Raw genomic sequence first — 18,946 nt, 5'->3', positions numbered from 1 at the left:
CTGTGGTCCTAGCATGGATGCTACGTAGCCTCCTCCCTGATGGGAGTGAGACAAGCAGGATGGGCAAGACCCTTCATACTGTTACTGGCCCTTTTCTGCAAATATGTCCTTGATGGCGGGCAGGCTGGTTCAGGTGACTAGCCACTGGAGGGCCTTCCTGCAGCATGTTAGGATGCTTTCTACTACGTATCTGTACAAGGACATGAGTATAGATGTGCACAGTCCCACTCCCTTCAGCCTCCTCAAAAAAGTAGAGGCACTAGTGAACTTTCCTGATTGTGTAGAATGTGTTCTCGGACATTAGAGTTTGGGTGATGCACTTTAATGATGGCTGCTAGTTTTTTGAGGCATCGTCTTTTGAAGACCGAACCAAAGGCTAGGCTTATTGATGACCTGACATTAGTTTGAACAGAGAATGGGGGTAGGATTTACATTCAATTCAATAAATATGGGACTAGGAAGCTAGTAACAGTAACAATACCCATGAAATTATTTAATTGTACTGGCCTGGCTGACAATTATGAAAGGAAATCTGCCATCCCTCCCCAGGCTGGCTTGGACTCACAATGAAGCCGTTGATTTAATTACCTTCTCAAATGGACCATTAAGCCACTCAGTTTGCACCAACTAGGGATGCAGTGGAGCTAGAATTTTTTTTAAAACACTCTAGAATTTTCTCTTTTTCTGCATAAATATGACCTAAAATCTGATCAGATCTTCATACAAGACCTAAGACTAGACAGAGAACCTAATTAAATAATTAGCACAAAAACATTATACTTGTTCATTTACATATCAAGATAAACGATCAAATATTACATGCATTCATTGGAAAAAGTATGTGAACCTCCAGGGTAATGTCTTCTAAAAAAGCTATTTGTAGTCAGGTGTTCCAATCAATGAGATGCGATTGGAAGTGTGGGTTGTAGAGGTGCCCTGCCCTATAAAGACACACTAAACCAGGTTACTGACAGAGCCTGCTTTTCTCAAGAAAGATCTGTCTATGTGCTCCGTGCTTCGATCAAAACAACTTTCAGAGGACCTCAGAAGAATTTTATGCATAAAGTTGGAAAAGGTTACTAAAGCATTTCTAAAGACCCGAGTGTTCATCAGTCCACAGTCAGAGAAATTGCCTACAAATGGAGAAAATTCAGAACTGCTGCTACTCTCTCTAGGAGTGGACATCCTGCAAAGATCACACCAAGAGCACAACATGCAATGCCGAAGGTGGTGAAGAAGAACCCATGGGTAAATGTTATCAAGATATTTTATGGGAGAATGTCAGAGTGGCAGTCCATCCACCTGAAGCTTAAGAGAAGTTGGATAATGCAACAAGACAATTATCTGAAAGACAAGAGTAAATCAACAACAGATGGTTTAAAAAGAAGAAAAATTGTGTTTTGGAATGGCTGAGTCAAAGTCCTGACCTTAGTCCTATAGAAATATTGTGGAAGGACCTGAAGCAAACAGTTCATTCTAGGAAGCCCACCAACAAATAACCATATAACCACATAACAATTACAGCATGGAAACAGGCCATCTCGGCCCTTCTAGTCCATGCTGAACGCTTACTCTCACCTAGTCCCACTAGCCCGCACTCAGCCCATAACCCTCCATTCCTTTCCTGTCCATATACCTATCCAATTTTACTTTAAATGACAATACCGAACCTGCCTCTACCACTTCTACTGGAAGCTCATTCCACACAGCTACCACTCTCTGAGTAAAGAAATTCCCCCTCGTGTTACCCTTAAACTTCTGCCCCCTAACTCTCAAAACATGTCCTCTTGTTTGAAATCTCCCCTACCGTCAATGGAAAAAGCCTATCCATGTCAACTCGATCTATCCCCCTCATAATTTTAAATACCTCTATCAGGTCCCCCTTCAACCTTCTACGCTCCAAAGAATAAAGACCTAACTTGTTCAACCTTTCTCTGTAACTTAGGTGCTGAAACCCAAGTAACATTCTAGTAAATCTTCTCTGTACTCTCCCTATTTTGTTGATATCTTTCCTATAATTCCCAGAGTTGAAGCAATTTTGTAAGGATGAATGGGCTAAAATCCCACCAAGCTGATGTGCAGGACTGATCAACGGTTACTGGAAACGTCTGGTTGAGTTATTGCTGCACAAGGGGACACACAAGTTACTAAAAGCAAAGATTCACATACTTTTTCCAACAAAGCATGTAATATTGGATCATTTTCTCAATAAATAAATGAACAAGTGTAATATTTTTTGTGTTATTTATTTAACTGGGTTCCTTTATCTAGTTTTAAGACTTACATTAAGATCATTTTAGGTCACATTTATGCAGATCCCAAGGGAAGATTTTCACTTTAAAAAAAAAACCAAGAGCTGGAACTTTCATAGAATATTACAAGCAGAATCCCTCTGTAGATTTTCAATCGAGATGACCAACTCAGACTATAGGTAATGCCCAAAACTGCAAAGCTTCCTTAAATAGCAAACACAAGAGATGCTGGAAATCCAGAGTAACACCCATAAAATGCTGGATGAACTCCGCAAGTCAGGTATCATTTATCAAGGGGAAAAAGAGCTAACATTTCGAGCCAAGATCCTTATTAGAGATACAGTTCAGAGTCGGCCCTCCAAGCTGCGTGGCCCCAGCAATCCTCGATTTAACCCCAGCCATCCTCGATTTAACCCCAGCCTAATCACAGGACCATTTACAGTGACTAATTAGTCTTTGGACTATGGGAGGAAACTGGAGCACCTAGAGGAAACATAGGGGAGAGCATACAGACCAGCTTGGAATTGAATGCCAAACTTCGATGCCCTGCCAGTGTCCCACTAACAGCTAAGTTTGTGTTCCTCTCCAGAACCCCCACAGAGAGGAGGAAGCAGATTTGAACCCAGAAATTTACAAATTCAGGCAAATTCCCCAAAATGCTACTTGTGGTTTGGATGATAGGAAGATTTGGGAATTGGGAGAACAGGAATCCTCCTCCCGACTTGATACTCACCTGCCCTGCAGTATGCACCAGCCACAGTACGGATCTCTCGCCATCAGGCAGGACTGGCAGTCTGCGTACTCTGAACATTCACTAACAGGAAGCTTTAGTACCTTCAATGAGAACAGATACAAATGATAGAGCACTGCAGCACAGAATAAGGCCCTTGGGCCCATCTGCTTCATGCCAAACTCTTATTACTCTGCCGAGTCCCACTGCGGCCCCACCCTCATCCATGTACTTATCCGAAGGGTGAAATGTTGAAATCAAATCTGCATTCACCACTCCACAATCTCACCACCCTGTGAGTGAAGCTGTGCCTCAAATTTCCCCTTTGACTCTAAACCTGTGACTTCTCCCCTAAGCTCAGTGGAAAAAGCCTACATTTACTCTGTCTATAACCCTCATAATCTTGTATACCTCTGTCAAATCTCCCCTCAATATTCTATGTTCTAGGGAATAAAATACCAACCTATTCAAACCTTCCTTAGAACACATGTCCTCAAGTTCTGGCAACATCCTCATAAATTTTGTCTGTACTCTTTTAACCATATTGATATCTTTCCTGCAGGTAGGTGACTGGATCTGCACACAATATTCTAAATTAGGCCTCACCAACATCCTATAGAACGTTAACATGATATCCCAACTCCTGTACTCAATACTTTAATAATACAGATCATAAAGTGGGTTTCCTTGTGGTACTGCCAGCCACTCCTGTTTACGGTAGCAATATGCCATGGACATACACATCTTTGTGCATCTTCTGCTCTGTTTCACTCAGGGGCTGGTGGTTGTGCTGCCCTCTCCCTAGTCCTTCACCTGGGAAGCTTGAATTGTGATTCACATCTTCAGTGCTAGCCACTGGTCCTCAGCTCTTCCCACCTACACTATTTGAAGGATTATGCTTCGTTTGTGTTCATACCTTGCTCGGAGTAACACACACAAATTGCTGGAGGAACTCAACAACTCAGGCAGCATGTATGGAGGGGAATAAGCAGTCAACATTTTGGGACGAGACCCTTCAACAGGACTGGAAAGGAAGAGGGTAGAGGACAGAATAAGGAGATGGGGAGAAGGGAAGGAGTACAAACTGGCAGGTGATGGGTGAGACCAGGCGAGGGGTAAGGTGGTTGTGTGGGGGAAGGGAGAATGAAATAAGAACCTAAGAGAGGAGAGGCAGAAGAGGTAAAGGACTGAAGGAGGAGGAAACTAATCGTGGACCATAGAACAAAGGGAAGGTGGAGGGGGAAACCAGAGGGAGGTGGCGGGCAGGTGAGAATGGAAGAGAGGGAACCAGAGTGAGGAATGGTAAAAGAGAGAAGTGGGGGGGGGGGTGAAATTACCAGAAATTAAAGAAATAGATGTTCATGCCATCAGGTCGGAGGCTTCTTAGATGGAACACAAGGTGTTGCTCTTCCAACCCGAGTCTGGGCAGTAGAAAAGGACATAGACAGGCATGTCAAAACAGGAATTAGACGTCAAATTGAGATGGGTGGCCTGGCAATCAGAGCGAGGGTGCTCTACAAAATGCTTCAGGTTTCACCAATGTAGAGGAGGCTGTACCAGGAACTCCAGATGAACCTGACCGATTCGCAGATGAAGTGTCCTTCTTGCAGAGGTACATACCAGGAGGGAGAGCGATGCGGAGGGAAGTGTGGACATGGGAAGTCATGTACAGCAGAGAGTTGGAGAGAGGGAAAGATTGCTTAGTGGTAGGATCCCATTGGATAGAGAATGATGAACTGGACACAGAGGGTTGTGTGGTGATAGGTAAGGACTCGGAGAACCCTATTCATGTTATGGCACTGGGAGGATAGTGAGGCAGCAGATCTACGAGGAACGGAGGAGATGCACATGAAGGCAGCACTGATTGTGCTGAAAGGGAAAGTGTTCTTTGACAAAAAGGACATCTCGGATGTTTTAGAATGAAAGGCATCATCCTGAAAACATACAGAGGAGATGGAGGAACTGAGATAAGGAATAGCATTTTTACAACTGACAGGTTGAGAAGAGGTATAGTTAAGATAAATGTGAAATTCCATAAGCTTGTAAAAGAGGGACAGACTTTCTCCAGAAATGGAGATAGAGAGATTGAAAGAGAGAACAAGGAAATTTGAGAGCAGGGTGGAAGTTGGAGGCAAAGTTGATGAAATTGATGAGCTCAGGAACTTTTCACCTTTCAACCTTAACCCATGACCTCTAGTTGTAGCCTCACCCAACGTCAGTGGAAAAAGCTTACTTGCATTTACTCTGTACCCCACATTATTTTGTATACCTCCATCAAATCTCCCCTCAATCTTCTACCTTCTAAGGAATAAAGTTCTAACCTATTCAACCTTTCCCTATAACTCAGGTCCTCAAGTCCCATCAACATCCTTGTAAATTTTCTCTGCCCTCTTTCAATCTTACTTGCATCTTTCCTGGCAATGCATGCTGAAAATGGCACACAATGTTCCAAATTAGGCTTCACCAAAGTCTTATACAACTTCAACAAAACATCCCAACACCTGTACTCAATACATTGATTTCTGAAGGTCATTGTGTCAAAATCTTTCTTTATGACCTTACCTTACCTGTGACATCACTTTCAAGGAATTATGGATCAGTTTTCCCTCTGTTCCACCACACTGCTCAGTGCCCTACTGCTCTGATTGGTCCTCCTAAAACGCAACATCGCACACTTGTCTGCATTAAATTCCATCTACCATTTTCAACCCATTTTTCTAACTGGTCCAGTTTTGATCATCTCTCTCACTGTTCACTACAACCCCTCCCCCTCCCCCCACCCCAATCCTGGTGTCATTCGCAAACTTGCTAATCCAGTTTCCCACATTGTTATCCAAGTCAATGATACAGATGACAAACAGGAACAGACCCTGAGGCATTCCACTAGTCACATTTCTCCAGTCAGAGAGCCAATCTTCTACTACCACTCTTTGGCTTCTCCTTCAAAGCCAATATTGAATCCAATTTACAATCTCACCTTGAATGGCAAGCAAGTGAAACTTCTTGACCAACCTCCCATGTGGGACATTGTCAAAAGCCTTGCTAAAATCCATGTAGACAACATCCACGACCTTGCCTTCATCAACTTTCCGGGTAATCTTTTCAAATAACTCTACCTGATTGGTTAGTTAGAGCCTAACATGCAGAAAGCCATGTTGACAGTCTCTAATCAGTCCCCGTCTATCCAAATACTTAAATATCTGGTCGCTTAGAATACCTTCCAAGACCTTCCCACTACTGGTGTCAGGCTCACCAGCCTATCATTTCCTGGCTTACTCTTACTAAGTTAGAAAGAGGTGACATGGGATCAGAAGGTGTTGTAGATAGAACTAAGGAACTGCAAGGCCAAAAAGACCTTGATGGGAGATGTATACAGACCCCCAAACAGTAGCAAGGATTTGGTCTAAAAATTACAACAGGAGATAGAAAATGCATGCCAAAAGGGCAATGTTACAATAGTCATGGGGACTTTAACATGCAAGTAGATCAGGAAAATCAGGCTGGTGCTGGATTCCAGGAGGGGGAATTTCTAGAATGCCTACAAGATGGCTTTTTACAGCAGCTCATAGTTGAGTCCATTAGGGATCAGCTATTCTAGATTGGGGATTGTGCAATGAACCAGAATTGATTAGAAAGCTTAAGGCAAAAGAACCCTTAGGGGCAAGTGATGATATGATTGAATTCATCCTGAAATTTGAGGAGAAGCTAAAGTCAGATCTATCAGTATTACACTGGAGTAGGGAATTACGGAAGCATGAAAAGGAGTTGGCCAGAATTCATTGGAAAAGAACACTGGAAGCGATGATGGCAGAGGAGCAATGGATGGAATTTCTGGAAGCAACTTGGAAGGAACAGGATAGATACATCCCAAAGAGGAAGAAGTATTTTACTAAAGGAAAGATGAAACAACTGTAGATAACGAGAAGTCAAAGCAGATCCAAAAAATCCATTTACCATCTCCCCCAACTCTTTCAGCTGCACACATAGTTTACCACTCTGATCTTCCAGAGGACCAATTTTGTCCCTTGCTATCCTTTTGCTCTTAATATATCCATAGAGGCCCTTAGGATTTTCCTTCACCTTGTCTGTTAGAGCAATTTATGTTTTCTTTGCGCCCTTCTGATTTCCTCAAGTGTTCTCTTGCATTTCTTAGATTCAAGTACCTCATTTATTCCTGACTACCTATACCTGCTACGTACCTCAAAATCTCTCAAAAACCAAGATTCCTTAAACCTGTTTTCCTTTCCTATTATTCTGACAGGAACATACAAACTCCATGCTCTCAAAATTTCACTTCTGAAACCATCGCACTTACCAAATACACCTTCACCAGAAGGTGTCTCAATCCACACTTGCCAGATCCTTTCTGATACCATCAAATATGACCTTTCTCCAATTTAGAATCTCAACCTGAGGACCAGACCTATCTTTTCTATAATTACCTTGAAACTAATGGCATTATGATCATTAGATGCAAAGTTTTCCCCCATACAAACTTTTATTACCTGCCCTGTCTCATTCTGAACAGGAGATTTAGTATCGCACTCCCTCTAATTGAGACTTCTATGTCCTGATTAAGGAAACTTTCCTGAACACATCTGACAAACTCTTTCCCATCCAGCCCTTGATAGGGACTCCCATACTGTAAAGTGGAAAGTTAAATCACCTATTGCAACCTTAGGTTTCTTGCAAAAGACTGCAAATTTTCTACAAATTTGTTCCTCTAAATCTTGCAGACTGTTGGTGGTCTGCAATATCATCCCATTAATGCGATCATTCCTTTCTTATTCCTCAGCTCTACCTGTAAAGCCTCACTAGATGAGCTGTCCAGTCTGTCCTGACTGAGGACTGCTGTGACATTTTCCCTGACTGGTAATGCCACCACCAGCCCCCCGCTCTATCACATCTGAAACAGAATCCTGGAGCACTGAGATGCCAGTCCTGCCCCTGCTGCAAGCAAGTCTCATTATTATTATATTATATTATTTTAAATAATTTGTGTTATCATTTTATTATAATAAAATTTATCACAGTTTATATTTTTTAAATTTATATTATTTGCCTTCTTTTACACATTGGTTGTTTGTCAACCTTTGTTTATTAAAGAGTTTTATTTTCATGAATTCTATTGTATTTATTTTCCTGTGAACACCTACAAGAAAATGAATCTCAATGTAGTATATGGTAACATATACATACTTTGATAAGAAATTTAACTTTGAGGGGATTTTGAGTGAAAAATACAAGGCCCACAGGAGGGGAATTTTCTCATGGGAGAAATTTAGGAACAGTGGTCGGTGTTTAAAATACGGGGTCCTCATTTAAAATAAGGAGCAACATGGTAACATTGTAGTTAGCATAACATTATTACAGCACCAACAAATTGGGTTCAATTCCCGACGTACAAAAAGGCTGGATGAACTCAGCAGGTCGGGCAGCATCCGTTGAAAGGAGCAGTCAACGTTTCAGGCCGAGACCCTTCGTCAGGACTGAAGAATGAGGGGGCAGGGGCCCTATAAAGAAGGTGGGGGAGGGTGGAATGTGCCAGGTGAAAAACCAATCAGAGGAAAGATCAAGGGGTGGGGGAGGGGAAGCAGGAAGGGGATAGGCAGGAGAGGTGAAGAAGGAATCTAAGGGGAAAGCACTATGGGTAGTAGAAGGAGGCAGAGTCATGAGAGAAGTGATAGGCAGCTGGAAGAGGAGACAGAGTGAAGGTGGGATGGGGGAAGGGAGAGGGAGGTAATTACCAGAAGGTGGAGAATTTGATGTTCATACCAAGGGGCTGAAGACTACCCAGATGGTATATGAAATGTTTTGTATGCTTGGTATGCGTCTGGGTAGTCTCCAGCCCCTTGGTATGCAACATCTCATATACCGTCTGGATAGTCTCCAGCCCCTTGGTATGAACATTGAATTCTCCACCTTCTGGTAATTCCCTCCCTCTCCCTTCCCCCATCCCACCTTCACTCTGTCTCCTCTTCCAGCTGCCTATCACCTCTCTCATGACTCTGCCTTCTTCTACTACCCATAGTGCTTTCCCCTTAGATTCCTTCTTCACCTCTCCTGCCTATCCCCTCCCTGCTTCCCCTCCCCCACCCCTTGATCTTTCCTCTGATTGGTTTTTCACCTGGCACATTCCACCCTCCCCCCACCTTCTTTATAGGGCTCCTGCCCCCTCATTCTTCAGTCCTGACGAAGGGTCTCGGCCCGAAATGTTGATTGCTCCTTCCAACAGATGCTGCCCGACCTGCTGAGTTCATCCAGCCTTTTTGTACGTTTTGATTTGACCACAGCATCTGCAGTGTACTTTGGGTTCAATTCCCGCTGCTGCTTGTAAGGAGTTTGCACTTTCTCCCCTTGAATGCGTGGGTTTCCTCCAGGTGTTCCAGTTTCCCCCCCACAGTCCAAAGATTATTTTATCACATGGGTGTAATGGGATGGCATAGCTCAGTGGGCCCAGAGGGCCTGCCACTATACTGTATCTCTAAATTTAAAAAATGAAGTAATTATTGTTTCTCTTAGGATAATGTTTCATTGAAACTCTCTTCCTCATCAGTCCAGTTGAAATAAAACCTCAGTATTTTTAAAGCAAAGGTAACTGCACACTTGATAAAGAGGCCGAAAGGTTACTGCAGTTGGACAGGAATGCAGATTTGAGTTTACAGTGAGGTCAACCATGATTTTATTAAATGGTGGAGCAGGCTCGAGGGACCTGATGGGCTACTCCTGATACTAACCTGTGTTTGTAAATTACCCATAAAGCAACCAACCCTGAGACTGATACCTTCCTTTGATATTCAAATCACTGAGCCTCCATGCCCCCCACCTCCAGCTGCCTTCCTGGAAAGGCTGCTATCCTCTGCTGCACCACAGGAGATGGAGAATCACTCTCACAGTAAGCCACTGGCCAGCTCTCTCTCCCAAACCGAACCGAGTCAAATGAAATATATTCTGCAAACCTTGAACAAATCCATTGACAGACTTGAACAAAGTATAATGGTAATCGGTTCTGCTGAAAATCTCGCCCCATGTTGTGCTACCAGCAATGAATTCTGAACACTGAATTTTCATCTTTGCCTGAAGCATTTTTCAATGTACAAATCAAAGCTTCCCTCCCATGATCTATGGTTTCCCCTCAAATTTTTCCTGAGATCAAAATACTTCTTCAATATTTCAGTGCTGAATAATTATTTGCTTAGATACAGCACTTTAGCTGCAGGTTCCACGCGGGCTGGGAGTTACATCACTGCATGAAACCCTTTATGGGCTCTCTTTGCTCTGGGTTTGTGGTGAAGCACAGCAGAGCCAGCAATGCAGAGTGATGTGATTGCTAGCCCGAGTTTACCTTGTTCATTTCTCCTTTATTTTTATTTAGAGATACAGCACAGAATAGGCCCTTCCTGCACTTTGAGCCACACCACCCAGACACCCCTGACAACCCTAATTTAACCCTAATCTAATCACAGGACAATTTACAAAGACCAATTGACCTACCTGGTATGTTATTGAAGTGTGGGAAGAAACTGGAGTACCCGGAGAGAACAAATGCATTCCATGAGGAGCACGTACATAGATTCCTTACAGAGAATGTCAGATGTGAACACCGAACTCCGACACTTCAAGCTGTAGTAGTGTTGTGCTGATCACTACGTGGCCCTGGCACCCTTATTCATATTAAAATATAACAAAACGAGCATGGCTTTACGCAGGCAGCACAGCAGCGTAGATTTAGTGTAACATTTTATAATGCCAGTGATCACAGTCCAATTCTCGCCATTGCCTGTAAGGAGCTTGTATGTCCCACCTGTGATCTCGTTGGTCTCCTCCCACATCACAAAGACATACAAGTCAGTATTAGTAAGTTGTGGGCATGCTGTGTTGGCACTGGAAGTGTGGTGACACTTGTGGGCTGCACCCAACACTACCATTAGCCTGCATTGTCATTTCACAAACAATGTATTTCACTGTACTTTTGACAAATAAATCTAATCTTTACAAAAAAACTCCCAAGGCTGGTGTTCATACCTTCAATGGAGTTGTGACATAAAGGTTCTCCTGGTCGCGGTCAAATGCCAGATCACCACTGATGGCTACGTTGGGATGGATTGTCAGGGTTGCGTATCGCTCCACATTTCCAGATGGCTTCACAAAAACCTAGGGCAGCGGAAGCAACAAACACTCATCCCTGAAGCTATGACTTGGCATAAAAAGACAAGAAACTTAACTGCTATCTTCATTAATGAAGGGCTTTAGCAGTTAACCCTTCAGTAACCATTTGCTGCCAGACCCTTTAGATGTATTGTTATATGTTACTTTCCAGTTCAGTTCATTCTTCATCCAGATTCCTCCTACCAGCCATCAATCACCTTGCTGTACTGTTTGCTTTACTGGTCTAAGCCCTGAAGAATGGATGAGGATCCTTGTAGATGGGAAAGCTGATAGAATCAATGTTAATGTACTTCCCTTAAAGGCACACAAGGACCTTTACCTCTGACTGGATGTTTCTCCCCACTTCCTCAGGAGACAGTGAATTCCAGTGGGCATGGCCCCTGGTTACTGTGCTCTGAGTTTGAACAAAGGGCCACTGCAAGAGCCCAGTTCTATCATCAGCAGCCATCAGTGTACAATGGGTGGTCACAGGAACTTAAGCCTCTTTCCTTTTACAGCACAGAGTGTGGTTCCAACCTCAGTGAGGTTTTAGTCATGCATAAGATCCTATAAAGATCAGCATGCATTGCTCAAAGTGGCTTGCTAGGCCATTTCAGACGGTAGTTAAGAACCAACCAGATTACTGTGACTCTGGAATTGTACAGGATCGAACAGGTTGGTTATATTCCTGAAACAAACTTAGTAAACTAGTTTCTTTGCTGTATTACTTTTAGCACCTTTTCAGTGTTGTTCCAACTTACTGAATATTATACTCCCCTGCTAACACAGCAGGACTTCAACACACATAACTAGAGATAAATCGAGGTTTATGGGTGAACTGGTCCAATAAACACAATCCACACAACACAATGGAGAAAGGACCATAAGTAAGGACAAGGAAGTTGAGATCCAGCTGTAACCAGTTTTGGGCAAATAAAAGGAGCAAAGAAGCTGCTTGTTCAAGATATTTAGAGTGAATGAGAGTGTGCAGTCTGGTTTACCGATGACGGACTCACTTCATTTATCTCCTTCCGCCTGTCGAATGATTGCTTTTCTCACTTTGATGGCTAGAAGATCTATTTTGTTGAATTGGAAGGAAATTAATCCTCCTACTGTATTTCATTGGCTTTCTCAAACTATGTTATGTTTAAATTTAGAAAAAATTAGAAGTGGTGTATTCGATACTTCTATTAAATTTGAAAAGATATGGAGACCATTTATTCAATATTTTCATATGATGTAATACGACCCTGTTCCAAGCTTATTGGTTTTTTCAGCTTTAATCGTATTTATGTTGAGAGGATCGGAGTTGACGACATTGATGTTTATGTATTCTTGTGAGATATTATAAACAGCCCCTTTTTTTTCTCTCTTTTTTAGTTTTTCTTTTTTTTCTTTTTTTGCTTCTTTTTTTCCCCTTAGATATTAGATTAGTAGGTTAGTCAATTTTGCATATATATATTTTTTTCTTTCTTTATATTACATATTATGAAATATCTAGATTTACCTTGTTCATATATATACTATATGGTTCATGTTTCGGGAAAACTTATTTATACTGTATTCATTGCTTATGTATTCTTTCATGTGTAATGGGAATTTGTATGTTTGTAATCCCTTTATTAATATATCAATTGTATTTTGTTCATAATATTATTAATACTAATAAAAAGATTGAAAAAGAAAGAGAGTGTGCAGTCTGTCTGTGTCAGTGCACGCATGTCTGTCTCCTAGCATCTGCCTGTCCACGTCTGGCTCACAATACACAGTAAAACAGGGCCTTGAATTTTACCATGCCTCCTCTCAATCCCTAAAGCATTTCACAAGTACACACAAATTCCCAGATGCTAGAAATCTGAAATAAAGGATTCTCCTTGTTTGATGTTGTTATTCAAAGGAGGATGTTAATATGTTAATAGTTGTGAGAGCTTTTACAAGACTAATGCCTGGGAAAGGCAGGCCGTATTTAAAGAGAGGTAGAGCAGACGATACTTGTATCTGCTGGCCTTTAGAAGACCAAGAGTGAACAACAGAAATTTTGTGGGGTCTTGACAAGATGAATGTAAATAATTACATTTCCCCTTGTGAGGTTACTTTGAACTAGGGGTTTCTATTTAAAAATAAAGGATTGTTCAGTTAAGATATGGGTGAGGTGATTTTTTTTCTTTCCCACTCCATTAAGCCTTTGGACCTTTGTTTTCCAAAGAGTGGAGGAAACAGTGCCTTTGAATGTTTACAAGGCAGAGTACAGCGACACTTCGAAACCTTTCACCCTGTTGCTTATTTTAAGTGGGAATGTACAGATCAAATTACAATCAGATTAGCCATGATCTTAATACTGATGCAGCAAATACATGGGTCAGAACAGTCTATTCCTGGTCCTAATTCATAAGTCTAAACAGCAGATTAATTGTATCAGAATCCATGCTAAGTGATAACACCTCAGGAAAGGGCCAAATAGTCCACATAAGATGAGCTGATTCATCCCATGTTGCACATTTCCATAGGAAAGATACTTTAAAGAGCTGAGTACCTTACTGAGACTGGGTAAAGAAGTATAGTTACGAAGATAGATTGAGAACGTTGGTGTTACTTTCACTGACACAAAGGCGACCAAATGGCATTGAAGTGTAGATAAAAGAGGCTTCAATTAGAATCCGATGCTCTTTAAGTTTAAGCTTTGTAGACTCTACCAGAAAGAATGGTAGACTCTAAAAGTCCTCATCAAATTTAAAAGTTTGTGGAAAAGAAAACAATGGTTATTGGATCTAAAAGGCCAATTGGCTACAAACTGTCATACAAGCTTCCAAATCTCTGTGATATCATGCCTATTGCTTGGAAACAATTCTTCTGCTTGAAGGGTAATCCTATCTATCCTGGAGAAAAAGGTGGAAAAGGGAATTGACATTCCAGTTTCTTGTCTGACAGCCAACTACTGGTAATTAGGATGGCAGTGGCTCAGAAGAACCAGAGCAAAGGTTATTTAATGAACTTGTTGTATGATGTCCTTGAAATAGTTAGAGCTGATCCAAGGGATGATGTTCCACATATCTTAGTCCAGGCCAGGTTTTATTGCCTTACCTTGTGCAAGTAGCCCTTGTCATCTCCCACAAAGGCAATGGTGTGTTCCATTTCCACTGTCACTGCTACAGCAACCAGTCTCCCCTGGGCAACCTTCAGCACCAGTGAAGCCTCAATGGGAATGCGACTCGCCATTGGGCTGGGTGTGTGGTCATATCCACAGGGGTAGGCATTAAGAGTGTCCTGGAGAGAAGGAAAAGAGAATATTGCTGGTCAGACTGTTCAAAGGGTAAACTTTGAAACACCTGTTCCATCGCCAGAGTGAAGAAAAAGAGCTGAAAAATTGGTCCTGAAGAAGTGTTTTTGCCCAGAATGTCAACCATTTACTCTTTTCCATAGATGCTGCCTGGCCTGCTGAGCTCCTCCAGCATTTTGAGAGAATAGAACAATTACTGCTGACTCCACCTACTCTAGTGGTGAACTACTCACCAAATTGCCATCAGGGAGACACTACAAGTCCTTCACCACCAAGGCTATACATCCTCTCTGAAATTTCTTTCTTGTCGCTCCAGCTTCTCAACAAAACTCCCTCAGGTGCAATACCTTAACATTCCTTGCACAACATCTGTTAAATGGCCTTTCCTACTCTCCTTGTTCTACTGATAATTATTCAGTCTGTTTATATCTTCACATTTATTTCAGTTTGATTATTGATCTTTGCGGATGTGACCATTCTGCTAATTGTTGATTGCTCATGGCTGTTTGCACTACTGCTTTGTAAACTGTTGGTTGCTATTGTGTTGCCTGTTATGGTATTGTCCTGTGTTTTATGCTTGGCATCCAATTAAAATCAATTCTGGTATGTGTCATATTACGGAAATAAAGAGATTGTGATTGTGATTCTGATTCTGAATAATTAAAATGGAAGAGTTAAAAACTAATCCATTGTTCCTCAATACTTTTTTTTAAGCATGTTCTTTTGCAAAGGAACAAGAAATTAGATTGGCATGTCCATTCCATTTATTTGCTGCAATTGATTCTAGGTGTATTGATGTTACAGTTACCAATTATTTTACTGTGCAATCTGGGACTAACTGTTAAAATATACCAGATATACAGTAGCTGCACTTCACCTGTCTATTCTAACCAGCTACTGCTGTCCACGATCGGGCAAATCATTTATCATTGACACAGAGCAAAAGTGGCAATTAATACACGTTACATGTGTTAACTATTAGTGCAGTTCAGCATTTACTGATTTTATAAGCTCTGTTTCTTTCAGATCAAGAGGCACTAACACTTGGCAGATAAGGTAAAGAAGTCCACATGATTTGAAAAGTATATTAGTTCAAAGTATTAAAAGCATTAGAGTCTCTGGGAAGAGAATAGGTCCCCATTAAGCATCAGCATTGTTGACCACATGTGGAGCCCCAGGAAACCAGTGAGATCTTAAACGAAATACTTTCCTTTCCCATGAAGGTCATGGAAGTTTGGGAATTTGGGGAAGAAAACTTGTGATCTCCTGATAGAAATCGGGATGTTGGCAGTTGAATAAAGGTGGATAAATTCCTGTGGCCTGACCAAGTTTTTTTTTCAGGTGTTGTAGAAAGCAGGGGAGAAATTTCTAGGACACTGCAGACATGTTTGTACCTTCCTGAGCTGTGGGTGAGGTACTGGAAGATTGGAGGGTGGCTACTGTTGTGCCTTTATTTAAGAAGCAATGCAAGGACAAGCCAAGAAACAACAGGACAATGAGCCTAACATCAGTGGTGGGAAAGTTACTGGAAGGGATTCTGAAAGTATCTATATGCATTAGAAAAGCCACTGAATGAAACTAACGTGGCTTTGTGTATGAGAAATGCACAAATTTAATTGGGTTGTTTGAAAAGTTAACTAGAAGGACCAACAAGGATTATCCTCAAAAAGATTTATGATGAGATCCCATAGTGGACTGTTCTGGAAGATGAGGTCACATGGGATCCAGGGTATGCTAATCAAAGTTGGCTTGGTGGAAACAGTCACAGAGTGGTGGTGGTAGTGGAGGGTTGGAGGTCTGTGACCAGTGGTGTGCTACAGGCACTGGTATTGGTTCCTTTGTAGTTTGTCATCTATATTATCTCCTGAGAATGTATATGGCATAGTTAAGAAGTTTGCAGGTGTCAGCAAATTTGGTACTGTGGTGGACAGTGAAGAATGTTGTCAAAAGTTAGAACAGGATATAGGTCAATTTGGAAAGTGGGCAGATGCAATTTAACGAGACAAGTGATGCATTTTGGCTGCATTAAGAGTTAACAACAGAGCCTTGGTGGATGCAGTAGAAGGGACAGAAGAAAGGGTACAAGTAGATAGCTATTTGAAAGTGGTGACACAGATAGACAAAGTGGTGAAAAATGCTTGCAACACACTTGAATACAAGAGTTGGGATGTCAAGTTACAGCTGTATAAGACATTGTTGGGACTATATTTGGGCGTCACTGTAATATAGGAAGGTGTGATTAAGCTAGAGAGGGTGTTGAAAAGATTCACAAGGATATTGCCACATCTGCATGAGTTGCAAGGAGAGACTGGACAGGTTGTGACTGTTTATACTAGAGAAGGAAGTTGAAGCTTGACCTTGTACAGGTTTATAAAAATTATGAGGGGTTTAGATAAGGTGGATAGTCACAGTTTGTTTTACCAGGGTAGGGGACTTGTGCATAAATAAAAAGGTTATCAAACATACACCTAAGCATTTTTAAAATTAGTGATCTGAAGCCTCTTTATGTACAGTTATCCTTTCATTTAAAAACCATGCTGGTCCTTTTTATTTCATCTGCTCCTTTGATCTAACTCCAAGTCTTCCGGCACTTTCCAAATACAAATGCTGCATTTGCTTAACCTGGGCTCTAATGGGCCGTCTAATATTGCAGGAAAGCATTTTAAAATGTTTGTGCTTTAGTTCATTTTACTTTGCAAATGGATGCAGCAATTTGTTCTCAAGATTTCTTGCCTCTTCACTGAAGGAAATGCAGTGGATCTCACTGGCAGATTATGGTTGCCGGGGAGATCTGTGTGTTGCCATGTTCAATCTGCCTTGCAGCTTTTCTGATTCCACTTCATTTATTCGGAACATCTTGTCCGATATTGCTGACTTCTGAGCCAAGTGAACGTTCAAGACGGAGTCAGGCAATCAAACTATTTAGCTGCCAAAATCCCCCAGTCTTTTAACAAGATTTGAATATCTCAAATAACCAAAGAATTTGATAAATTCCCCTTTAATGTGCATGATAAATCATTGTACAAAGAATCTCACACTCCATTAACCAATTTATCAGAAAAACTGTTGAACAGCCAGACATGAAAGCATGCCAGATGATCTGGATCAGACAAGAGGGAATGAAAGTGAAGGAGCACAACTGTACAGGGCAGTGTACTCCAAGCAAATGGCACAACTCGAAGCTCTTGCCTTTTACTCAAGAGCAAAGTACCCTGATCCAGAGCAACACACAGAAAATGCCAGAGAAACTCAGCAGGTCAGGCAGCATCTGTGCGGGCAATGTTTCAGACTGAGTCCCTTCATCAGAACTGGAAAGGAAGATGAAAGATGCCAAAATAAAGTGGTTAGGGAAGAAGAAGTAGTACAAGCAGGAAGGAGCTAGATAAAGCCAGCTGGGTAGGGGAGACGGGCAAGTAAGAAGCTGTAAGGGCTGGAGAAGAAGGAATCTGATAGGAGAGGAGAGTGGACCATAGGAGAAAGGGAAGGAAGAGGGGCACCAGTGGGGGGGGGGGGGGGGTGATATGCAGGTGGAAAGAAATGGTAAGAGGTCAAAGTGAGGAATTGAAGAACGAAGGGAAGGGGAAAGAAACTTCTGGAAGCTGGAGAAATCGATGTTCATGCCATTGACATGTCAGAACCCTAATCTACACCTGTAGCCTTTCCAGCTGCCCCTCCCTCGCAACCTCATGAAATAACATAAGCATCTCCCCATTTGCAGCCACACAATATCTCAATGCCACATACTCGAGTTGATTCTCAGTCCTGACCCTCTTGATTCAAATCACTTCCTGTAAATGGAGTGAATGGCCCTGACCTAACCAACTCCATCGGTCTCTTTTATGCTAATTTATCAGGGTGTAGTCTGGATTTCAGAGCAGGTGCTCTGTGGAGTGGTTGAACAGACTGGAGTTGTTTTCTCTGAGGCGGCAGAGGCTGAGGAGACACCTGATCGGTTAAGATTTTAAGAGGCACAGATTGTGTAGGCAACTGGTATCTTTTCCATGTCTAATACTAGGGGGCATGCATTTATGGTTGGGGGAGGGGAGTTCAAAGGAGATGCATGGGACAAGTTTATTTTTGCTTTACACAGAGTGCTGGGTGCCTAGAATGCACTCCTGGAAGTGGTGGTGGAGACAGATACGATAGAGGCATTTTTTTTAGAGGTTCTTAGACAGGCACATGAATGTGTAGTAAATGTGAAATATGGTCCATATGCAGGCAGAAGGGATTTACTTAATTAGCTTAATTTGTTTGGCACAATATCGAGGGTGGAAGGGCTGTTTCTGTACTGTATTGTTCTATGTTCTGTCCTTTTTTTTTAAATCGCAGATTGGACCAGCAACTATGGAGAGGTGCAAACATTTGTATCTCATTGCTGCGAACCCCACCTCGTTATCCAATCACCAAGTAGTTATTCAGTTATGGTCATTTGCCATCTTAGAATTGAATTATTGGTGCCAACAGGAAAAGTACAGCAACCAACACTCAGGCTAACTATAAATGTGACATTATCTGATTCAGCAGCACCATCTCGCTGAT

At 41.9% G+C, this 18,946-nt stretch overlaps 1 protein-coding gene across 7 annotated transcripts in view; it reads right to left on the bottom strand.

The window, feature by feature from the left end:
• plxnb1b (plexin b1b) overlaps positions 1 to 18,946 on the bottom strand; it is a 379,931-nt gene that overhangs the window by 147,462 nt on the left and 213,523 nt on the right. For all 7 annotated transcript variants that reach the window (XM_073072817.1, XM_073072818.1, XM_073072811.1 and 4 more), the window contains 3 exons: positions 14,212 to 14,394; positions 11,008 to 11,136; positions 2,986 to 3,086 (listed from right to left, as the gene is read on the bottom strand). In XM_073072817.1, the coding sequence (XP_072928918.1) occupies positions 2,986 to 3,086; positions 11,008 to 11,136; positions 14,212 to 14,394 (413 nt within the window). The remainder of the gene's footprint in view (positions 1 to 2,985; positions 3,087 to 11,007; positions 11,137 to 14,211; positions 14,395 to 18,946) is intronic.

The sequence above is a fragment of the Hemitrygon akajei genome, chromosome 19 (assembly GCF_048418815.1).
Source record: "Hemitrygon akajei chromosome 19, sHemAka1.3, whole genome shotgun sequence".
Lineage (NCBI taxonomy): Eukaryota > Metazoa > Chordata > Chondrichthyes > Myliobatiformes > Dasyatidae > Hemitrygon > Hemitrygon akajei.
This window is presented reverse-complemented; position numbering and strand designations above follow the sequence as displayed.